This window comes from Trichechus manatus, unplaced genomic scaffold, assembly GCF_000243295.1.
Source record: "Trichechus manatus latirostris isolate Lorelei unplaced genomic scaffold, TriManLat1.0 scaffold00125, whole genome shotgun sequence".
NCBI lineage: Eukaryota > Metazoa > Chordata > Mammalia > Sirenia > Trichechidae > Trichechus > Trichechus manatus.
This window is the reverse complement of record NW_004444061.1, coordinates 1,993,336-2,019,490: the sequence shown is the minus strand read 5'-3', so window position 1 is coordinate 2,019,490 and position 26,155 is coordinate 1,993,336. Positions and strand designations below refer to the sequence as shown.

Sequence of the window (26,155 nt, the reverse complement as noted above, 5' to 3'; positions counted from 1 at the left end):
ATCAGTAAGTGCTTCAAGTCCTCTTCACTTTCAGCAAGCAAGGTTGTGTCATCTGCATAATGCAGGTTGTTAATGAGTCTTCCTCCAATCCTGATACTGCATTCTTCTTCATATAGTCCAGCTTCTCAGGTTATTTGCTCAGCATACAGACTGAATAAGTAGTGAAAGGATACAACCCTGACGCACACCTTTCCTGACTTTAAACCACCCAGTATTCCCTTGTTCTGTTCGAATGACTGCCTCTTGATCTATGTACAGGTTCCTCATGAGGACAATTAAGTGTTCTGGAATTCCCATTCCTCGCAATGTTATCCATAATTTGTTATGATCCACACAGTCAAATGCCTTTGCATAGTCAGTAAAACATAGGTAAACATCTTTCTGGTATTCTTTGCTTTCAGCCATGATCCATCTCACATCAGCAATGATACACCTGGTTCCACGTCCTCTTCTGAATCCAGCTTGAATTTCTGGCAGTTCCGCTGATGTACTGCTGCAGCTGCTTTTGAATGATCTTCAGCATAATTTTACTTGTGTGTGATATTAATGATATTGTTCGATAATTTCCACATTCGGTTGGATCATCTTTCTTTGGAATAGGCATAAATATGGATCTCTTCCAGTTGGTTGGCCAAGTAGATGTCTTCCAAATTTCTTGGCATAGGCGAGTAAGCACTTTCAGTGCTGCATCCGTTTGCTGAAACATCTTAATTGGTATTCCATCAATTCCTGGAGACTTGTTTTTTGCCAGTGCCTTCAGTACAGCTTGGACCTCTTCCTTCAGTTACCATCGGTTCCTGATCATATGCTATCTCCTGAAATGTTTGAACTTCGATCAATTCTTTTTGGTACAGTGACTGTGTATTCCTTCCATCTTCTTTTGATGCTTCCTGCGTCATTTAATATCGTAGAATCCTTCGATACTGCAACTCAAGGCTTGAATTTTTTCTTCAGTTCTTTCGGCTTGAGAAATACTGAGTGAATGTGTTCTTCCCTTTTGGTTTTCTAACTCCAAGTCTTTGCACATGTCATTACGATACTTTACTCTGTCTTCTGGAGCTGCCCTTTGAAATCTTCCGTTCAGCTCTTTTACTTCATCATTTCCTCCTTTCGTTTTAGCTACTCGACGTTCAAGAGCAAGTTTCAGAGTCTCTTCTGACATCCATTTTGGTCTTTTCTTTCTTTCCTGTCTTTTTAATGACCTCTTGCTTTCTTCATGTATGACGTCCTTGGTATCATTCCACAACTGGTCTGGTCTTTGGTCATTAGCATTCAACGTATCAAATCTATTCTTGAGACTGTCTCTAAATTCAGGTGGGATACACTCAAGGTCGTACTTTTCTCTCTTGTACTTGTTCTACTTTCCTTCACCTTCATCCTGAACTTGCATATGAGCAGTTGATGGTCTCTGGTGCAGTCGGCCCCTGGCCTCGTTCTGACTGATGATATTGAGCTTTTCCATCGTCTCTTTCCACAGATGTAGTTGATCTGATTCCTCTGTATTCCATCTGGCGAGATTCACGTGTACAGACATTGTTTATGTTGTTGAAAAAAGGTATGTGCAATGAAGAAGTCGTTGGTCTTGTAAAATTCTATTATGCGATCTCCGGTATCATTTCTATCACCAAGGCCGTATTTTCCAACTACCGATCCTTCTTTGTTTCCCACTTTCACGTTCTAACCACCAGTAATTATCAATGCATCTTGACTGCACGTTCAATCAGTCTTTAAGGACAGATGAAGGTAAATGTACATTTCCTATTTTCTCTATGAGGTAGAGATTCAAGTTGTCTGCAGAGCATGAAAAGTAGAGGAAGGAGGTAAGAAAGTTTAGAAACATGATTATAATTCTAAACAACCACTGTTGGGCAACAGCAAAAGGACTTCCTCATTTTACATATAAAGAAATCAAGGCTCAGAAAAAGGAAACAAATTACTCAAAGATGTAGGGCAGTTAATAGCAGTCAGTAATGAAACTTAAATAACTTGAAGATTTTAATTCCAAAGCCACGGTACTTTTCATTTCACCATACACTGCCTCATCTTGAAACTGATGTATCTTATCTCCAATACACATGGAAAAAAAAAAGGTGAGAGGTACAGACAGATAAAACTGAAAGCCTTTCTAAGAGATTCACAGAGTAGAACTCCCACAACATTCAATAATCTATTAGTTAATGAACTTTGATGTATGGAAATAGACAACAAAATTGTTTATGGTGAGGATACATAATAACAAGAGGGGAAAATAAAAAGAAAAAATTATTTTGTCAGGATAGCTACACTTCTTTGTTAAATGCTTAAAGAATCAGATTTTCTTGAAAAGTATACACATGTACTGAATTATGTCTACCAAAAAAGATATGTTCAAGTCCTAATGCCCTGTACCTGTGAATGTGATCTTATTTGGAAACAGGGTCTTTTCAGATGTAATCAAGTTAAGATGAGGTCTAGATTACGGTGGGCCCTAAATCCAATGACCAGTATACTTATAAGAAGAGAACACTAACAGACACAGAGAATAAGATCATGTGAAGATGGAGGGAGAAACTGGAATGATGCAGCTATGAGCCAAGGAATGGCAAGGACTGCAGGGAGACACCAGAAGCTGGGAAGAGGCAAGGAAGTCTTCCCTATAGCCTTTAAAAGGAAGCACAACTTCACCAACGCCTTGATTTCGAACTTCTGACCTCCATAACTGTGAGAAAATAAATTTCTGTTGTTTTAAGCTAATTTCTGTTGTTGTTGTGCCAATTCATTATGGCAGCCCTAGAAAATGAATATTCCACCCATTAAAGGTAGCTGAGAGTATAATGACCACTTTTCACTAAATTTTCTAAAAAAATATATTTTTAGAAAACAATTTTGAGAATAACTAAGCAAGCAGAAATATACTAACAGGAGAACTCTATCATATTCTCCTGACAGCAGAGTAACCCAATTGAGAATTACTGTTAATTTCTTCTAACTATGATTACATAGCGGTAGACTAGATTGCTAAATATTAACCCTGAATCATTTGACAATGCTCTAGCTGTCCTCAAGAGAAAAGGAGATTGGGATGGAGAGATAAAATGTACAATTACTCATATTAATACAAAGTACCAATGGCCAAATAGGGTGGGAAGTTAGGAAGAAGATCTAACACTGAGATGAACCACTCATTCTCTTTACTGGAAATAATGAATTTCATGCATTATGCTAATATAAGAGTTCACTTGTTTATCTTTAATAAAACTTCTACTGAGTCAGAATCGATTCGACAGCAACGGGTTCTATAAAATCTCAGATCTTTAAAATAGTATTTGGATAAAACTAAAACTCAGAACTGGCTTACTCTGCAATATCAAGATATCCACAGGAAGCAGCTGCATGTAGTGGTATCCAGCCTTCATTATCAGGTTGATTAATATTTGCTCCATTTTCTACCAGAAACTTCACCATATCAACATTGTCATCAATGCAAGCCTAAAATCAAAATAGAAAGCATGATTAGAAAAAATTTGAATCAATACTTCAAATAATGCATCAAGAGAATAAAATCCCTACTCTGTAGCATTTACAGTGTAAATATTCTCTGCAGGTTAGTCTGCTGGTATCTTGACTGTAATGCCATCAAACAGGTCAATGGTACTAACTAAACTGTTAGAGTCTTTACTTAGATACACAAAAAACAGTACTATATGTGACTAGATTCTTTATGGTGGCGCAGTTAGGAAAAAGTATATATTAAAATGAAAACAATCAAGACATTATAACTAAGAACCAATAATATCCCCTACAGCAGTGGTTCCCAAATGTGGTCTGCAAGGCAAGTTCCCTGAGATCATTTCAGGGAGGTAATGAGGTCAACATTATTTTGAAAATAATACTATTATTTCCCTTTTTTACTGTGTTGACATATGCACTGAGGATGCAAAAGCACTGGTGGCAGAATTACTGGTGCCTTAGCACAAATAAAGTGTGTACAGTCACTGTATGCACAGTTTTTTTTTAAGCTATTTTTACCTATGAATGTTCTTGACAAAGCAGTAAAAATTACAAATTGTATTAAATACTGACCACTAAGTGCACATCTTTTTAATATTCTATGGAACAAAATAAGAAGTATGCATAAAGCATTTCTGCTGCATGATGGTTATCTTGAAGAAAAGCTCTTGTGCGATTGGTCTGCAAGCTCAGTTAGCCACTTTTTCCAAGGAATATCATTTTCATTTAAAAGAACGACAAACTATGGTTGTTTTAATTTAGGTTTTTGGCAGCCATTTTCTTGTAAATGAACAAAGTGAGTGTGTCACTTTAAGAACAACAACAACTAACAGTATTTGTTACCACTGATAAATCAAGCTTTCAAGAGTAAACAAATTAGTAATTTTAATTAAAAAATGTTATTTATATAATATGGATATGTTATTATTTTTAAATGACTATAACTATTTAAAAATCCCAGTTTTAACCTGTAATACTGTAAATATTATGAAGAATTTTTTTCTAAGAATTTCCACTTTTTTTTTTAAAGGCTTGTTACTTTTCATACTACATGGAGTCCCTGGGTGGTGCAAACAGTTAATGTTCTTGGTTGCTAACCAGAAGGCTGGAGGTCCAAGTCCATCCAGAAGCACCTCAGAAGACAGGCCTGGCGATCTACTTCTGTCAGCCACTGAAAACCCTATACAGCACAGTTCTACTCTGATATACATGGTGTCGCCATAAAGTGGAATCGACTCAACAACAACTGATCGTAGTGGTATATGTGCCAAGGTGCTAGAAATACAGGGAAGGAAAAGAAATCACATTATAATACAGCAGGCCGGTCTACAAATAAAAAACGATCATATGAAACCATCCATAGAAAGTATTAAAATATCAGTGAGTACATAAAGAGATTTTTTTCGTGTGACTAAGAGGGCCCATATAGGTCTCACTGAGTACATGTAAGAGCAAAATTTTCAAGGTTATATAGGAATTCAACTAGCACCAAAGAAAAGGCAAGATGAAGCCTGTCTTGGTTATCTAGTGTTGCTATAACATAAATACCACAAGTAGATGGCTTTAACAAAGAGAAATTTATTCTCTCACAGTCTAGGAGGCTAGAAGTTCGAATTCAGGCTGCCAGCTCCAGGGGAAGTCTTTCTCTCTCTGTCAGTTCTTGGGAAAGGTCCTTGTCATCAAGCTTCCTCTGGACTAGAAGCTTCTCAGTGCAGGGACCCTGGGTCCAAAAGACGCACTATTCTCCTGACTCATGTTTCTTGGTGGTATGAGCTCCCCTTGTCTTTCTGCTCACTTCTCTCTTTTATATCGCTAAAGAGACTGACTTAAAACACAATCTAATCTTGTAGATTGAGTCCTGCCTCATGAACATCACAGAGGCAGGATTTACAACACATAGGAAAATCACATCAGATGACAAAATGGTGGACAATCACACAATACTGGGAATCATGGCCTACCCAAGTTGACACATATTTGGGGGGACACAATTCAATCCATGCCAGAATCTCACTGAGCAAAGGCACTATGATTTAAAAATGCATGAAATAAGGAAACAGCAAGTCGTCCGGTATCCGTAAGTTAGAAAAAACAGGATAAGGCTAGGTGGTTAAAAGGTCTGAATATAATCCAGGCAAAAGATCTGAATATAATGCAAAGATGACTAGATTTGATATATAGTATATCCAACTGGTTGGTGGTTTTCAACCTCTTTCTACTCCACACACCAATGGAACCTGCTACACTCTCATCAGTAACAGTGGCTCACTTCAGCAGCAGGGGGAAGTCGGAGAAAATGTTTTGAATTTCAGGAAGATGATGTTTGAGAAAGACAGTCAAAGTTTTTAAGTAGATCAGTATTTCATCAGGTCAGTATTTCTGAGAGATTACAAGAAGCAATGTGATGAGGAAAGAGCCTGAACTGAGCAATGACAGTTACTTAGAATGGAATTAAATTAACAGAGACTTAGGAGAAAATGTGCAAGGCTTAAAAAGGATTGGATGTGGTGGTTGGGGGTGGGGAGGTTCAGGAGTACGGATAAGTCATTCATGGAGATAAGTACCACAGGTGCAAGGAGCACACTGGGGAAAGAAAGATGATGATTTTTAGCTTTGGATATGCTGTATTTGGAGCCCTGGTGGCACAGTGGTTAAGAGCTTGGCTGCTAAACAAAAAGTCAGCAGTTCGAATCTACCAGCCGATCCTCGGAAATCCTGTGAGGCAGTTCTACTTTGTCCTATAGGGTCGCTATGAGTCGTAATGGACTCGATGGCAGCAAGTTTTTTGTTTTTTTGTTTTTTAATTTATATCTTATATCCAGTAGCCAGTTGGATATAAAGATCTGGAGCTTTGAAAATAAATGTGGAATAAAAATATCAACTTGGGAATTTCTGCATTAAGGTAATAATTAAAACAATGGGACTTGAAATTGCTCAGGGAGGGAACGCTGAGAAGAAATCAGGACAAACGTAGAGAAAGGTTAAGATTAAATTATTATCAGTATATTCTACTTGGAAGAAAAATATATTTTTGATATTTTATTCAGTCAGTTAAGGACTAGAGATAACAAAGTTCTCAAGGAGCTTACAATCTAGCGCACAAGAAAAATAGGTAAGCAGATGATTATACTGAAAGAAATATGACAAATACAATAACATGGATGTAGTTACTATGAGAGTTCAGAAAAGGAGAACTAAGGAGCAATGGTAGTATTTGGGAAATATTTCCTAAACGAGGCTCAACACCTGAGCTTTTTAATAAAGGATATGGTGAGGATATGACAGGGTTCAGAATCGAGTCTTATTTGTCATCTCATCTGACACTGAAGATACAAGATTTTCCAAACAAATAGTTAATTTTACATGTTTTTCCATTTTTAAAAGGTGATTGCCCTGGCTCTTTGAAAATTAACATACAGGAATAGTTATTATCCAATAAATTTAATCTTTCTGGATTTTGATTTTAAATGTTTTTAAGTCAAGATAAAAAACACCAACAAAAATAACTAAAGTAGTTAACATTAAAACTGCTTGTTCTTTTATTTTGTGTATAAATACAATGTTTTTGAGATGTTTTAATGTAAATTAAATGCTAAAAACATTGTCACAAAATATACATTATATATGAATCTCAAGTTTGTGATGTGAATTGTTCAAAGTGTTCTCCTGAACATTTATAAAGTACACTCGAGACACTGGCAAGGCATGCCTATAAAAATATTGTTGCTAAGAGAATCAAAAGCTAATACATGCAGCACATTAAAAGACACGACTTGCTAATTTAAAATATCTGACTAAATTTGGTGTGTTTATTGAGCCATACATGGAAAGAAACAACTTAAGTACACTTCCAAAATCTTATCTGACATAGTTTATCTTAAATTTTTCTTGAATGCATATTCAGAGCAATTATCAGTAAGAAACGGCTGTGTGAAGACACTTCCGTTGTTTACATTCAGGTACGGCAGCTTTGTCAACTTCAGGGGTAAATTCATTCAATAAACTAATTTAAGAACCTAAGAAATTTCTGTTTTTATTGAAAGGGGGCCTATTTAATTTTCTCAGCAAGTTAGTTCAAGGTCAAGCTTTCTTCTTTGCCACACATTTAGAAGGGAAAAGTTGAGTGGTCTGATAACACAGAGTTCGATAAAGGAGCTATACAACAATCAAAGCAGACATTGTGCCTGGTTTTGATTGTTGTATAGCAAGATATTCTGGGTGTGGGGCATATATGTGCAGTTTGAAAAATCACTAAATTTCATTCCTAAAACAGATTAAAACAAAGGCATGTACCAACTATGTAGTTCAACTGAATAAAATCACAATTACAAAATTAGTAGCATTTGAAATAAAGTCTAACACTGTTATATTCCTTTTAGTGAAAGTGTTTCTGTTAAAAGTGCAGACTCCAGAGCCTGATTGTTTGGGATTAATCCAGTTCTCCAATTACTGGCCATGTTTCCTCGGGTAAATTGCTTAGCATCCTGTGTGCCATAATTTGCTCTGGAAAATGAGGATAATGATAGTACTGACCTCAAAAGTTTACTACGAGAAGTATATAAGTACCTGAGTAGTACAGGTTATATAGTAAGTGTTGATTTTTTTAAATAAATAAATGCATAATCCACATGGTAAATCTTTCCCATTTAATTTCTTTTTTAAAATATTTATTCAAAACTTAATCTTTATCATTCTATTCTTTTCAGCACTACTTTTAGTAGAAGCCTCACTCACCTATGATTTCTAATCAAGTTATCTTTATATAATAATTTTTAAAAGATGCACTAGAAAATCTTACAGATTCCAAATCTCCTTCAAACAAACTTTTACATAAACTCATTCACACAAATTATATAGGATGCAGAAAAGGAAAGCAAAGAAAAAGAGTTAGTTGTATAAATGTAATTATAGCAACTAAGGTGAAAATGTAATTACAGTTAATTAGTCGAAATGCTTAGAATTTATGCCTAATCAAGTAACACAGTTAAATAGTGGTAGGTAGCAAACATATTGAAGGAGCCCTGATGGCACACTGGTTAAGCACTTGGCTGCTAACCGAAAGGTCAATGGTTTGAATTCACCAGCCTCTCTGCAGGAGAAAGATGTGGCAGTCTGTTCCCGTAAAGAGTCCAGCCTTGGAAACCCTATGGGGCAGTTCTACTCTGGCAACGTGTTTGAGTTTAACAGACATACTGATCCGAATTTTAAAAATTCTCTTAATTTCCACTTTGCAGACACAACTCTTTATTTTTTACATTCTTATTTCATGTCTATGTTGTTCTTGTTGTTAGCTGCCGCCAAGTCAATTCTGACTCATGGTGACCCCATGTGTGCAGAGTAGAACTGCTTCATGGGATTCTCAAGGCTGTGACCTTTTGGAAGCAGATCTCCAGGCATGCCTTCCGAGGTGCCTGTGGGTGGATTCAAATCACTAAACTTTCAGCTAGTAGTTGACAGAGTAACTGTTCGTACTGCCCAGGGACTTCCCCGCGTCTAGGTTACACTTGAGTAAATTATGCACTTACCAAAACAAATACCACAGGCAAAAAACAAGTTTGGGAACTAACAAAATTGACTTACTTTCAGTAAGGAAAAGTTCAACTGAGGGAAGCAGTAATTTGTGGTTATACTAGAAAACAGGTCATGATCCAAGCGTTCAGGGTAACACAGATGTCAGTCAGTATGTTTAAAGAAGTGAACTGGAGAATGTCCAAGCAATGTTTCTGTGCTATTTTAAAGAAAACTGAAAGGAGACATTTCAAAGGAGGAATTATGGGTGTGATTTATATAAGAAAACAATGAAGAACTCCAATCAGTACTCTCATACTAAATAATAAACAATAAACACTTAGTCTTGCATTAGAAGACTGGCAAATAAATGAACAGTTTTAATCTTAGGAGGCTATCTATTATATTTAGTTATGAGCACAAGTAACAAGTTCAGTTTTGCATTTAAGTTTAATTAAGGTTTCTACTTACTACATAAGAGGGCAGAAAATCTAAACGTAAAAATAAAACCCATACTCAAAATGAGGCATACAATTCAAGTGATAAAATGCTAGAACAATAAATTGAAAACATGTTGTTGTTGTTGTTAGCTGCCATGGAGTCGGCCCCAGACTCATAGCAACCCTGTGCAAAACTGAATGAGATGCTGCCAGGTCCTTCACCCTCCCCATGCTCAGTTGCAGATCAAACTATTGGGATGCACAGGATTTTCAGATCGCCAGGCCGTTCTTCCTAGTCCATCTCACACAAGTCTCCACTGACAGATGGGTGGTGGTACATGCTGTGCACTGGCCAGGAATTGAACTTGGATCTCCCACATGGAAGCTGAGAATTCTACCAGTGAACCACCAATTCCTCATCAGGTTATACAAATATTGCTAGACCATGGGAAATTCTTCATTTGGGCAAAGAAATTTTCAGGCTTATGTATAGTAACCTAGAGTATCAGAGACACAACACATGGCAAGGAGAAGATGCAACATGTATTTGTTGATTGAATGAGCTGGACATGGCAAATACAAGTTATAAAAATATCTGAGAAAAACATTTTTGAGATTAAAAAAACAATAAGGAACGTTTCTGAATAATGAACTTTTCTAGGGGAAAGGTAATGTAACTACTGCTTAAACATTCATACTTTACCCAACAAATATAAACTATTTGAATAATAATAACAAGAAAATGGAAACAGTAAATATTCAAAGATTAAAATATGCCCCTTATCTGTTCTTATTATACAGCTGTTACTTTATTTATCTTCGGAGGCTAACACTTTTATTGGGAGACTTACTAAGGGAATAACATTTCTTTTAGAGTTTACAAACCTCAGGGATATATATTTTAAAAAATGGCATGTCAGAATAATTCTCTCACAATTTTTTTTACCTGATTGCCTACCACATACAATGCACTGAGCCATCCAATTTGGGTATATTTCCTTGTTTGCTTTATGCACAGCACCTGGCATATAAGTCCACAGCAAATACATGTAGAGTGAATCAAGATAAAATACTAACTTGTCCTAAATGATTCTTTATGATCCCAGTGTATGTATGTGCACATAAGACTGTACTAAGTACTGTGTGAAACATGCTGCCTTTATTACTGCTTCCTATGTTCCAGTCTTTTCCGGAACTAGATTATAGTTAACAGTAGAAACTGCCTTATATATCTCACAATACCTGATAGTGCTACATCAATAAATTTTTGTTATGGACTAAAACAACTGATCATGTAGTCCTGTCTTACGGAATGCCTAAATCTAATTAGGAAAATAAGATAAGCAGATAAAGTAGAAAAATACTAAGCAATTTTAATGTGACATACTATTAATAAAAGGAAAAGTGAGTACGTGAGTAGAGATGAATTAAAGGAAATCTTTTCAGAGAAAATATATCTTATGCCAGGTCTTATTACTAAGCTCTGGAGACAGATACGAAGGAAGCCACAGGTAGCTGTTTTTCTTGTTGCATTCTATCTTTTATTAGATGTTTTTAGATCACAAACTGATCTAGACGGGTTTAATCAATGGCTATATATACTAATAATAAAATACTTAATTTAGTTTCAGGGAAAGAAATAAAAGCTTCTACTTACTACTTTATTCAATTAAAACAAACACAAATTTATGTTCTCCTAGAAAATTAAATATGATACATCTAGCAAAGGAGCCCTGGTGGCGCAATGGTTAAAGCAACTGACTGCTAACCAAAAGGTCAGCGGTCGAAACCACCAGCGGCTCCACAGGAGAAAAATGTGGCAGTCTGCTTCTGCAGAGATCTACAGCCTTGGAAACTCCATGGGATCCCTATGAGTCAGAATCGACTCGACGGCAGTGAGTTTGTTTGTTTTTTTATACCTATTAAAAATAAGTTTATAGAAGGATATTTCAGGACATGAAAATACATTCACAGTACGTTGTTAAAGGGACAAAAAGTAGGATATAAAACAGTATGACCACATTTTACAAAGAAAAGTTACATACCTATACATAGAAAAATACAATAGCTCTAAGTGATAGTGTTAAAGGTAATTTTTTTCTACTTGTTTATACTATATTTCAAGAAAGAAAAAATTTTAAACACAGTACATAGTTACCTCATATTTTGGATCTCTCTCTCTCCAAGAGTGGAAAATATCTGGGGGCACAACTTTAAACGGTTAAGTCCAGAAAGGCCCTCGTTTTAGTATCCCTAAGTCTCATCCTCCTTGTAATGAGCCAAGAACCTACTTCCTGCTAAGTTTCGTCCTCTAAGATATTAACTCTTACATATGGCAAAAGGTTTTTCAAAAGTAAGCCTAAAAAACATTTAAAATAACAGTGGAGGATTGACTGGATAAATGGTACATCCTTACACTAAAATAATATGAAGCCATTAAGAATGGCTACATATTTAATCACCTGGAAAGATATTAACAATATATTAAGTCTTATTTCACAAAAAACAACAACAAACACACCACATGGTTAACTACCTAGTTGTTTCTTAATTTCTTCAGTGTTCAGCAAAATATTGGGCAATAAAGAGCACAGAATTCTTCCTTAACTCAACAAATATTTATTGTTGCTTACTGCAGCCAGACTCATTGGTAAGTGCTACGAATACACTCGTGAAGTATAGGCTGGGTTCCTGCACTCATAGACCTTAGAGCCCAATAGGCAAAACACATATCTAAACGAACAATAACAAAAATCAGGTAGGATAAATGGTATAGACTTAACCTAGACTTATGAGGAGAGGGGAAATCAGCACCTCTAAGAGTAGTGCCCTAGAATTTTCATTTAGTCTGAAAATCACTGACACCTACAGTAACTAAAGCGAAATAAACAAGGCACAAGTGGCGTTTGTAAAATGCGATTAAGAAAATCCTAAGTCAAAACCTGGAAGACCACGTGTATTTAAGAAATAGGAAACAACAAAGGATATTGAGAAGCAGCAGCCTGGAGAGGCAGGAGGAAAAGAGAAAGAATAAGAGTAGTTCTATGGAAGCAAAGGGAAAACAGGATTTTAAGGTGTTAAGTACTTCCTAGTAAGAATGGCAGAAAAGAAGCCAGATTTCAAATAAATTAACAGTAGCCCTTACACAGAACTTCTGTATATGCCAGGGAACTGTTCTAGGTGCTTCACATACATTAACTTATTTAACCCTCAGAACTCCATAGGTAAGATCTATTACTATTTCCACTTAACAACTAATTGGCAAAATCAGGATTTTAACCCAGCAGTCTGGCTTCTGCGTCTGTGCCCCTAACCACTAGGCTAGACAAAACTAGACAGTAGCAGCAGCAGCAGCAGCTGCTGCTGCAGCAAAAGGTAAAATAACATTCCAAAACAATTTGGTCCTACCTATCAAAATTTCAAATGCATTTACCCTTTGAAATAACAATTTTATTTCTAGGAATTTATAAACTGGAGATAGGCTCAAACAAGTGCAAAATGACATGTACGAAGTTATTCATGAAAGTTTGCTAAGTGCAAGACTGGAAACAAACATTCATCAGTAAAGAAGTGATTAAATAAAATATGGTATATCCCTACAATGAATTCGTATGCCAGTCCACCCTCCACCTAAGAAAACAAAAAACGAAGAAGCTCTTTATGAGCAAATATGGAACAAATTTCCAGATATTTTGCCAAGTAGAAAGAACAAACGTAGACCAGGAAGAGTACAGTCTCTAACCAATATATCAGAAATAAAACCAGAATAATTTATACATGTTTATATATACATGTGTTCATATACCATAATAAACAGCACAGCAACTATGATAAGACATGTCCAGATCTACCACAGGCCAAATGCGGTGGCAGGAAATAGAATTCTAATGAATGAAAGTTGCAGCCAGGAATGACCTATCTGGTAATATGCAGAAGAGGGTGCACTGCCCTCCCTTTCCTGCCTCCCCCAACAGCCTAATGATATAGAATGGGAACAAAATCCAGGCTCTGAGCTACTCACATCTGGTAGGTTCCTCATTCTAAGTGAGCTGCAATGATCACCAACACATAAAGAACTCAGGAGACACTGCAAAACTATATCCGTCTTTGTCCCTGTATGCTTATCTAGTTTACATCCTTTGTAATACTTGTTTGCTGTTTTGATACAACTCTGTACTGAGGCTAAGGCCTTTCTTACCAATCCTCAAACAAGGACCAGATCTTTTGTAGCCTGGCCTAACTCAGTAACTATGAAAACACGTAACAGGAAGAAAAAAAAAAGTATGTAAACATGCAGAAATTCAGACAGAGAAAGCAGCGTGGAAGAAAATATAACTCAACAAACTGAAGGAAATACTGCACATTTTGGTGCTTTGTTGTTGTTAGGTGCTGTCAAGTGAATTTTCGACTCACAGCAACCCCATGTGACAGAGTAGAACTGCCCCACAAGATTTTCTAGGCTGTAATCTTCATTGGAACAAACTGTCGTCAGGTCTTTCTCCCACAGAGCTGCTGGGTAGGTTTGAACCGACAACCTTTAGGTTAGCAGCTGAGTGCAAAGTCACCAGGGCTCCTTTATTTTGTGCTACTTAATAACATATATTCAATAAAACAAGAAATCAAAGGTAAAATGATAAACCTTATTTGACACTAAAATCCAGTCAATTAAAAGATTAAACAAAAATTCAGAAATCAACACATGATGGTCAAAAGACTTAGTCAATCAAAAGAATGTAAATATAAACTCTAACAAGGTAGACATATTAACAGCTTACAAAATGTGATGAAGAGATGATGAGCAAAAACGCTTGAGGGTTAATTTCCTAATTTTTCCTAGAGAGTAATCAGTTGACTCTAAAATTGTTACATGGTTTTAAAAACTCCTACTACAATGATTTCATAGCCTATTTTCTTAATCTTAAGGAAACCTTTAAGGAAATAATCTCTCCAGTTGTAAAGAAAAATTTACCTAAAATTTAACAATTGCTTCAGTTTTCAGTAACTTTTAGTAAATTAAAGCAAAACTAAACACTTTTTGATTAAAATTGCATATGTAACAACTCCTCTTTAACAAAAAGTGAAAGGATACAAATAGATTCTGAAATGTTCCCTAACTGAATGATGGTTCCTATGGATAATCAACATTCACTGAGCAACTATTAATACTTTTTTTTTAGCATACAGCACAGTGTCTAGCTCAAAGTTGAAAAACAGCCAAACCCTGCCTGTGATAAACTAAGTCTATCAGAAATAAGCATATACGTAAATTATAAAACAGTATTACCTTTCTAATTTCAAAATCTCCTCATTCAGAATTCTAGTATGCATTGATTATTTCAGTACAGGCCGTCCCTGAATTACAAATGAGTTCTGTTCCTAAGTCTGTCGTCTGTAAGTGGAATCTGTATGTAAATCGGAACAGTTAGGTACAGTTTGTATGTAATGTCACTTACTCAAATGTCTTAGTATATAGTATATAATGTACCTTTTATGCATAAAAAACATTAAACAAACACTTCCAGATACACTAAAACATCTTTAACATAATAATATAGTAATATTAATAATAATGTTTTGATGCCCTTCACAAAGTAGCACCTGTTTGTTATTACAAACCATTGTATTTACCTTCTCCACAGTTAAAGATACCTACAGGGCAAAAGTTACTCAAAATACTCAGAAGATTCTGTTCTGTAAAATCTTTGAGACCAATTAGATACTTTACTGTAGACTCTGGACTAAAAAAAATCAACGTTGTACCCTACTGCTGGGCAGCATTTCTGCTGGGTTTTGAACCCTTCTCAGCAGAGGCAGGAAGGGTTGGGGGCATGGGTACAATGGTGCTGGGGCCAGAAGGATCATTCCCCCATCACTCCTTCACCAGATCTATCAGCCCCACAAACCAACCTATGAGGCCCTGCATCAGGTGCAAAGGAGAAAGTGCTGCTCAGGATATGCTAAGAGCGAGCCTGGGGCCCCAAGGTTGGGAAGAGGACATTTAGGGAAACTCAAGTTCTCCACCGACCCCTGGAAATCATATGGACATACAGAGGTGAGAAATCTAAGATTGCTCCTCCCCCTTCCAGCCACCAAAAGGCAAAGAACCACTGCAATAATGAAATTCCACATGTATAAGGTAGGGGAAACAGAAGCCCAGAGAGATGCTGCAATGCCCTGGGCTGCACAGCAGGAGGGCCCGGCAGGATCGGGTGGAGACTGAGCTGAGTAAGGGAACGCCATGGAGGCCTGCCATGTGCCCAGCTCGGCTCACTGACCGGTTTGTACTGAGGGAACACGAAGAGTGCAGTGTCCGCGTCGCAACTCGGCCACCGGCCGCCGCCACCTGCAGGTCCACCATGTGCAGTGCAGCAGTGGTGCTCGGGGCACGCCTGCGGTGGGGCTAGTCCTTTCCGAGCTCCAGGGAGGTGGGTGCGTGTGGGCTCTCCGCTTCCTGCTGCAGACCGGGGCTGGACGCACCATGTCGCAGGGACCCACCTACTGCCAGTGGCCACCCAAAGACCCGCTGCGGCACATGTGCATGCGGGAGAAGCGCGGCCCATCATAGGAGCCCAGGCCCAGAACACAGAGTCAGGCTTTACGGGGGCTGGTTCAAAACTACGGGTTGTAAGTAAATTGGATGTTCATAACCCAGGGACTGCCTATATGACTTTTCTGAAACCTGAAGAATTAATGTTAAATATATAAATCTTAAACTGAGGAAAAGGGAGGGGTTTGGGAAGAGAAAAGCAAAATGTTTGCCATGCCATGACACAGAAGGAAAAAAAATAAAGCAGGGAAGAGGTAATCTAAAGCCTTGTAATTACATTCCTGTATCCTTTTCAATAAGGAAAAAGTAAAGTTATATCTAAGAAAGGCTGATAACCTGGTAGTTGTTCTGCTATATTCAGATATGCTTTGGCAAAAATTATCAAGGATGAAGCTAAGAATATTTAAGATTCTGGGTCCTGAGGAAGAATATGGAAAAAAATCTTACTTGGTTATTTTAACCAAATACTATCTTCCATTTTAGTTAACCAAGTTACTCTGCATTTCTGAGACCCTGATGAAGTGACTGAGCAAGCAGAAGTTAATGCTTTCAAGTCACAAAAATGAGAAGGTCACCAGACATCTGATAGAGAACAGAGGAGAAAAAACAAAAACACAATTAATTTTCAAGTATCTGGTTGAACAGTGAGAAAGGGAGATAAACTGGATCAATGGTTGAGAGCTCAGGCTGCTAACCAAAAGATTGCCAGTTCGAATCCACCAGCCACTCGTTGGAAACGCTATGAAGCGGTTCTACTCTGTCCTATAGAGTCACTATGAGTTGGTATCGACTCGACAGTAACTAACAACGAGAAGCAAGAGACAGTACATAGGAATCAACTGTCAAATATTTACTAATATAAATTTTGGGATATAAAATGCCACAGAATTTAACGTTCTTTCGGTTTGCTGCCTGTAATAGTAGTTTCTAAAATGCCTCATGATAGTTACTCCTTGTATAAACTCCTCCCCTTGAGTGTGGACTCGACTGAGTGACTTGCTTCTAACAAAGTGAATGAGGCAGACATGATAACATGTCACTTTGGAGATTATAGACTATAAAAATGACTGCAGCTTCCATTTTGGATGCTCTCTCCACTCTCTTGGCATACACTCTCTGGCCTTCTCTTGGATCACCACAACCTGGTAGAAACCAACTACCATGTTGAGAGCCTTCCAGTGAGACTACCGCCCCAGCTAACAGCTTGACAACAATCTCATGAGGGACCTGGAGCCAGAAGAACCTAGCGAAGCCCACCCAGATATCTGACCCAGAAAAGATATATGTCTGTGTTTTAAGTTGTAGGGTAATTTAATATGCAGCAATAAATAATGAATACACTGCCTCATTTCAATAATATAAATGTTGAAGGTATTTACATCAGTTTTCACTGCTTCAGCTTATATACATCCACATATCATCTTCCCTTCCGCTACTTATTCTCTTATCTGTTCTTCTTCCTGCATTCCCACTCTTCTTAAATATTATCAGTTAACCCTTTAAGCTAGGATTTACCTAAACTTAGACCTACCTCTTCATTTCTCCAAATTCAAAGCTCTAATTACACTGGACCACCCTTTATTTCTTGAACATGCCAAAACAATCTAAAACTGTAACATCAGAATAAATAATAACTATCTGATAATGTGCCAAAACTGTACTCAAGCTTGAAGAGTAAAAAGAGTGTGTGTATATATATATAAAAAAGTCAGTCAAATTAAAGCTATCCTTATCAAAAAAAAAAAACAAACCCATTGCCATCGCGTTGATTCCAACTCATAGAGACCCCATGTGACAGAGTCAAACTATGAATCTTTATAGAAGCAGACTGCCACATCTTTCTCCCGTCGACCTTTCAGTTATCAATTGAGTGTTTAACCACTGCACGGCCAGGGGTCCCCAGCTATTCTAATAATAAAAAATTATTATTCCTTCATTATTTACTTTTAAAAGTTGCCCTGGTGGTGCAGTGGTTAAGTGCTCGGATGCTAACCAAAAGATCAGAGGTTTGAACCCACCAGCCACTCTGCAGGAAAAAGATGTGGCAGTCTGCTTCTGTAAAGATTACAGCCTTGAACCGCTGAGGGACAGCTCTACTTCTTCCTACAGGGTCGCTATGTGTCGGAATCAACTTGACGACGGTGGGTTTGGTTTGGTTTTGATTTACTTTTGAAGAGGATGGAAGGGAAATAGCAAGAAAAAAGATAAAAAGAGAACAAACAGTAAGCTTTTATACATTCCTTGGCACTGAGGGAAATACGTGCAATTTTCTTTTGTATGATTCATTCATTTAGTTATTTTTTCCTCAACTATTCTAAGAAGATGGCATAGCACTTTTACATTTATAGATACTAAAATACTGAATTAAACATACTTCTTTACCACAGAGCTTGTCAAGAAGTCTCTTTTCTCACTAGCATCTATTTTTAATCACTAAAATCTATTTTTATGTTCAAGTTGTGGTATGTAGTCTGGGAACCACTGTCCCATGCATACAATGTACCTGTAATATAATAAATGAGTATACCACACTGCACTGTGAATTCCAAGTCTGTTAGATACTTCTGATCAATAATGAACTAATAATTTTATAATGTTATACTATTTTTCACCTTTTGGGAGAAAAACTTTATATGCAGATTTTGTGAACCACTAACTACAGAGAACCAAGAATCTTCTCAAAGGTCTTTTTATTGTTTATTTAAACTAAACAGCCAATGGTTAATATGGCTGACTCAATATACTACGAATGAGATTTGCATCATTTGGGATGGTTCTCCAACTATCTAAATGATTTTGACACACACAGGCATCTCTGCCAGAAAGACAAAGGCTACAAAGTTCTGATGAGACAGATATGACAAATAAAGTGTTCTCAGATAAAATAAAATCCAACACTGAAAACCTCATAAAAACACATTCTTAGGCTCTAGTCACAAAAAGGCAGGTTGGAAGGAGGCGGCGGTTGAGTCTAGTTGCCAAGAAGTAATGATGATAACGTTTTAATTCTTTCTGGTCATAAGAATTAACTAATAACTTCTCTGGAGGAAGAAAAAGGGTGCCACTGAACATGGCTGAGGCACTGCTGCACCCTGCACCCTACCAATTCCTCAAGATAGTCTTCTTTTCACCTTCTTATGTCTAACATTTTCTCCCAGCCTATGGTTTAATGTAGTTAGGGTGAAATCATTCTCTCCCTCCATTTTTTGTAACATTCTGAACATACTAACATGCTTATAACTACCTATTCATATGTTCTATCTCTGCATTCTTTTTTCTTCCTCCTCTCCCTCTACTATAAGATTACAAAGGCAAAGGCCCCATCTTAGTTGTCAATTTATTCATAACACAATATCTAGAATATATTAAAGATTAATTAAAAGTTGAATGGAGGTTACAAGTATGATTTAACTTCATTCGTTGGCCTAAAAAATATGTTGTTGATGCTCTGCCACCTGCAGATCACTGTGGTCTGAGAAATTAATTTTTCCCTTGTCATACTGACTTAACTACAGAAGGATAGATAAGTCACAAAACCTTTAGCAATTTTCTTGTGCTAAATAAAGGAATAATACCTTTCTTTATCCCACATGAAAAACGTGTAACTGATACTAAGAATTATAATATCTACAAAGTATTACACTATCTTGGAGTTAAATGTACAAATAAGTGGTACTCTATCAATCAGAAAATCACATTCTTCAAAGCAAAAAGATGGCTATACTAGAGCTGAAATAAGACTGTACCAAGTAAAAACAGTAAGTAGCCCTTCACTGGCTATCACTGATGCTCTTGAATTTTCACACTCTTTTCACCTGTTCCCTACTCAGGTAGCAGGGACCCCATGGACTAGAAGTAATAATTTCACTTTCACCTTCCCTAATGAAACCTAGACTTCCTAATTGCACCATATGTAGATGTGAACCCCTCCTTTCCCTTCTAGCAAGATAAAATAATCAGAACTTCTTTTCAAGTTTCCTTTAAAAAAAAAAAAAATTATATAACCAATAACGTATAAGGTTTTGTTAAAATAACATTAGCATTCTAGCATAAAACTACTGCCACAAAAGGAATTCCTTCCACCAGTAAGACAGACTCCCAATGCACATTAAGGTTCTTAGTAATTTAGCTATTGTAGTAATAAAGGCAGCCAAGAAGAGAACACTGAAGGCAAAGTGAAAGCCAGCTGGGTTTTTTTTTTCTTTTTTTTTTTTTCTGGAGTGGTGCCTTGCATTTCACTGAAAGTCTAAAAGCTAAGTCTTGACCATATAAGGCTTTGGGATTCCCATGGATGGAAACGCCTAGGCAAAAGTCAAATCTAATATAACCTTAAAATACATGAGACAGGTACTCATATTTTTTTATTGTAGTTTCACTTAAATGTATTTCTGCAAATCATCCCAAAAATCTTCCTGCAAAATATTATGATCAAATTTATAAAGCTTAAACTACCAAAGGAGAGTATATATAAATCATTAAAATTTTCTTTAAAAACAAAAAAACTTTTGATGGAAATTTTCCTAGTCTGTTACACATTTCCTCATCATTTTAAACAACTCTACAAAAAAAGTAACTTGATGTTTTTTATTAAACTCACTGTGGCATCAGCTATTAAACTCTGCTGTTATACAACAATGTCCTTGCAGCCAATAGTTTATACAACTAAAATGATACCTAAAATATGCTTTGTTGTGAATCATGTTTGCTTTTACTAGATTTTCTATCTTTCATTTTGTTTTCAGCTGTCACCTCTTAAAACTATCTTGCAGCCTCCTATCTTCATTCTAATGTGTAGCTTTTAATTTGCCAAACATTTTAAAAATGGAGCCTAAATTAAGAGTACAAACTATTCGAGAAACTTCTCCTAAGTAAAGTAAAAGTACCTGTGGTTAAGTGTGTGGATTCTGCAACTTCTGTTTTGGTTGTAAGGAGTAATGCTTACTTTCCAGTTATTTTTTAGGTCAGAGAGACAAGTTTCCAACATAGGAATATAGAAATTTTACTACTAAAATAAAAAATTAATTATTAGAGAAATTACGCCCTGTAAAATGTACTATAACCCAGTAATATCAAAACAGACAACTGCTGGAAAAAAGGGAACTAATAAATGTTATGGGCAATATTTTCAATATTTTGTGTAGGTGATTAAAAAGAGCAATCACTTGAAGCAACTAGAGATAATGTCAGAGCTCCTGGAAAATATAATAGTGATTCTGAGGAAATGAGCGAAGACCCTGAGATAACAGTTGACTTTTACATTATCTAGATTTCATTCACAATTTTGCTCACTCATAGAATAATAAAATGTACTAGTAAATCAGTTTGTAATTTAATTTTTAAGTATTCGAGAACCAAAAAAGGAGACAGTAGCTCATTTTACAAGATTCAGTAACGTGTAAAGCACAATAGAATAGTCATGTCTGACAGTAATGGAACAATCTTGTCTGATCAGCTATTTCATGTTAATAAGAGAAGAGACTGCATAACCAAGACGTGAATGCAAACCCCAAAACTCTATTTATCACAATAAACAACTTACTCTTTCAGAAAGCATCTTTCCAAAGACTAAAAACAGTTTCTTGACTTTAAAGCCCTTCACCAGCACTGCTACAATATTCAGATCTTTTTAACCATTACTGAACATCTTTCATATTAGGTACTACGTGCTGGGCATACAAAGATGAGTTATGCTTGATCCAGATCCTTGTAAAATTTATGGGTCTATAACGAGCCCTAGTGGCACAATGGTTGAGCGCTTGATTGCTAACCAAAAGGTCAGCGATTGAAACCCACCAGCCACTCAGCAGGAGAAAGATGTGACAGACTGCTTCCATAAAATTATAGCCTTGGAAATCCTATGGAGCAGTTCTACTTTGTCCTACAGAGTCGCTATGATTCGGAATCGACTCAACGGCAATGGGTTTTGCTTTTTTTTTTTTTAAAATGGGGAGCCAGACAAGAAATAAGATAATCTTTATTTAAAATGGCAACTGCTGTATTTTGTAGATGCTCAAAAAAAAGACAATAGCCTAGGTAGGAGTCAAGGTTGTAAGGGAAACCAAATCTTTGTCTTTAGAAAAAAAATTTTTCTTAAAAAAAGGGGGGGGGAGGGGTATATCAGATAGAGGCATTTGGTATTGCTGAAGGATCATAAACTGCAAGAAGGGATGGTAGGTGATTAGGGAGAATTAAGTAGACTCTGTAGAACAGTATGTAGAACAGTATTTTTCAAATGTGAATAATATAAAGGGATCTCTCTGAATGGAAGAAAAAAATCCTACAGACCTCCCTAGTACCACTGACTGACATTTTTTTTTATTACAATGTTATTTAAAGAACATAAACTTAGGACCTATTATTTATGATTTAGTGCATATATAAATGAAAATAAATTTATGAAGTAATAGGTTAAAAAAATCAACTTAACAGCATGCATTTAAATGTAATACATGATGTTTTGGTTAAAAAATATCTATTTCCAAAGCGATTTTTGAACTTACTAATACTTGCTATGGCACAAATTCTTTTCAGTTCAGCATTCCTATACTATGAAATGCTAGGTTATGATTAAATTCTCTCACCACTTTTCTCTTTAGTTTTTAGAGGGGTCTGCGATGTCATTTGGCTGAGAACTGGCCCCCACCTGTTGCAAACATGACATCTTCATTAAATCCGTATTTGTCTTTCCTCATCTGCCTGTGACAGTTAAACTGTTCTATTCAGCACTAACTCCCATATAAATATAAACATATGCAACTGAAATTAAGACACAGTACTCAGTTGTAAGATAGTTATTCAGTCCTCTACCAATCTATCTAGTTATGCTCATATATATTTTAGGTTTTCTTTACAATGAAAACTCAAGAACTAAAATACTCTTGCTGAGATGGAAAATAAGAAGAAAAAGGGGTTTGAAGAATGCCTCTTAAGTTTCTGGCAAAGGGTGAAAATGCCACCACTTCAAATGTGTTACCCCTAAAATCTCTGAACTCTGAAATTCCCAGAAAAGAGCATCATGACCCATCCTCCATCTTTTTATCCCTCTTTTGACTGAAACCTCTCTCACTTTTTGTGCCGTCATTATGAATTCCTGATTCTTGATCCATTCCAATTCCTCCCAATCCACCATTCACTGGCTTTATTTGCCTCCTCTCTATTTCAGCTACGCATCTGCCACCCAGAATTCCTTAAAACTTTTGCCGATCCCTAGGACTGAAGTAATACCTTCCACTTTCTCTCTGTGCTCCTACACAAATGTTTTCAAGCAAGGCTAGAAAAATCAAGAAACCATGCTGACTTGGTCCACTACAAATTTACCCTAACTTCACTGTAATATTCTATTACCATAGTTTCTTTGGCCTGAATTCCTATCACATTCTATTTACCACTCCAAATCTCTTCCAGTCTCCGTAAGGACCCACTGATATTAAATTCCACTAATTCACAATCCCACTGATAAATACCCAACAGCTATACTCCAACACTATCAAGAAAACAGAAATGGTCAATGCCAGTTGTTTAAGGATCCCATTCCTTCCAGATTAAAAGTTCTTATATCTTCATACTTTCCTTCTTCCTTCTCTTTCATTTGGAGGAAGACAATGATCTACCATTCCCAAGCTAAATTCCTAATGACTTCTTAAATAAATATCTTTTACTTTTCCATCTTAATGTTCCAATACTTTACCCTATGTTTCAGCCAAACTGAACTACTCACTAGTCCAATTCTTATCCTGGTGTTTCTTCTAATACTTTTTAATGCTATAATGCCCTCCCTACACTTTAGTCAATAACTTCTCCAACCAAAAAAAAAAAAATCCTTTCCACTCTCTACATCCTAAAAACTACATAAATAAAAGCATTTCCTGATACTACCTTCCAAATATAATATTTTCCTCTTTGATTCCACATTTTCTTATGAAAATGTTGAAACATAAAGCAAAGTTGAAAGAATTTTACAATGAACACCTGTGTACTCACCATTCAGGTCCAGCATTAACTACTGCTTTATCACGAATCAACCCACCTGGTCATTCCTTTACCCATCCATTAATCTAGCTACTTTGAAATGCACCAAAACTGTTTTTCCCTAAACATTTCAGCATGCGTATCGTTACACAGAGCTTAATATTTATTTAGCTTTAATGCAAAATTTACATATAATGAAATGCAGCAATAATCATATATTCACTGAGATCTGACCAATGCATAAACGTGTAATCCAAACCCCTATCGAGATTAAAGCATACCATCACTATAGAAAGTTCCCTCATGTCCTTTTCTAGTCAAACTTCACGCTTCCCTAAGGCAACCACTGTGCTGGGTTTTTTCCCCACTATAAATAAGATTTGACAGTTCTAAAATTTCATGTACTGTAAATGGAATACTACAGTATGTACTTATTTTGTAAAAGGTTTCTTTCACCAAAATGTTTGTAAAATTCATTCATATTGCTACACCTATCGGTTTGTTCCTTTTAATTGCTGATTAAGTATTTCCTCATATGGATATACCATAGTTTATTCATCCATTCTCCTATTGATGAACACCTAGGCTGGTTCCAGCTTTTGGCTATTAAGAATCAAGGTGCTATAAATATTCTGGTACAAGTCTTTTTAGAACATGTTTTCATTTTTCACTGGTAAATATTAGGTGTGATATTTCTGGGTAGGTATATGCTTATTTTTATAAGAAACTGTCAAAATTTCTCCAAAGCAGTTGTATCAATTTACATCTCTACTAGCAAGAAAAGTTCCAGTTGCTCTACATCCTTGACACCATTTTATACTGTTTTTTTAGTCATTTTGATTGCTTTAACATTCCTACTTTTAAAAAATATATAATTGGTATTGTATTTGTACTTTTTGTCTTAATCTGCATGGTATTAGTTATGTTTGTACTTGCCTTACTTTTATTAGACTAAACACTTCTTGAAGTTATCAATCATACATTAGCCATCTTTTCCCCCCTACACTATGCTTTGCACACGCTACAACAATAAATACTAGTTTGATGGAATTGTTTAATTTCTTTGCTCTTCCTCTTCTGGATAAGCCAGAAAAGTATTAAAAAAAATTCAAAAGGCAGATCTGTGAAATAAGGCTACAAATAATCAAGGATGGCTACTATCCTCCAATTTTATCCAAGTCCTCTGATACAGATAATGTAACACTATTAAAATTAAATTATTATACTGTCCATCCTACAATGGTACCAGATCCAGACACATATATGAACATACAGAAATAGAATGTAAGCTCCATATAAACTCCATAAGAGAGATTTCTGCCACCTTTGTTCATTGATGTATTCTAGTGCCTTGAACAGTGCCCAGCACATAATTCTTATTGTTAGTCGCCCTCGAGTTGATTCTACTCATGATGGCCCCATGTGTGTAGGCACACAAATATTTATTGAATAAATACATATAATATACACATTTCCATAAATATATCTTTTTTAATTAATGGCAGTGAGCCTAAATCATGAACAAAGCTTCTTACAGCTACCAAAAACCAAAACCAAACACATTGCCGTCAAGTGATTCCAACTTACCATGATCTTATAGGACAGAGTAGAACTGTCCCATAGGGTTTCCAAGAAGCAGCTGATGGATTAGAACTGCCAACCTTTTGGTTAGCAGCCGTAGCTCACGGTAGCTCTTAACCACCATATCACCAGGACTCCTCTATCTTTATCTGGAAGGATGTGTTCATGAGTATAACAGTAAGTCTTACAGCTACAGCCTTACTATAATACCCATAAACATATCCTTCCAGATATAGATTTAGGTTTTTGTCAAGGATTTTAAAATATCTTAGGAGGTATCTCCACACAATCTGGAATAGTAAATTTCTTTAAGTATATAGCTTCAGGAAGCATATAAACTGAATTTTAAGAGAAGGAGAAAGCTCCTCAATAGTCACGCAGATGTACCAAATCAATACAGCAATCAATGAGATGCCATGGACCACAGTATAGGATTGCCCACCCAATGAGAAAAGAGCCTTGGTGGTGTGAAAGTTAAGTGCTAGGCTGCTAACCGAAAGGCTGGCAGTTCGAACGCACCCAGTGGGAGAAAGGCCTGGTAATCTACTTCCTTAATGATTACAGCCCAGAAAACCCTGTGAGGCAGTTCTACTCTGTCATGTGGGGTCACTATGAGTCGAAA

General features: G+C 36.4%; 1 protein-coding gene across 8 annotated transcripts in view; it reads right to left on the bottom strand.

Moving 5' to 3' along the window:
* The window catches only part of PPP1R12A (protein phosphatase 1 regulatory subunit 12A), a 184,102-nt gene that overhangs the window by 126,588 nt on the left and 31,359 nt on the right, over positions 1 to 26,155 (bottom strand). For 7 of the 8 annotated variants that reach the window (XM_023738886.1, XM_023738887.1, XM_023738888.1 and 4 more), the window contains exon 2: positions 3,338 to 3,468. In XM_023738886.1, coding sequence (XP_023594654.1) covers positions 3,338 to 3,468 — 131 coding nt within the window. Of the gene's footprint in view, positions 1 to 3,337; positions 3,469 to 4,587; positions 5,060 to 26,155 lie in introns of those variants that run through there. The other variant, XM_023738885.1, reaches the window with a different exon arrangement.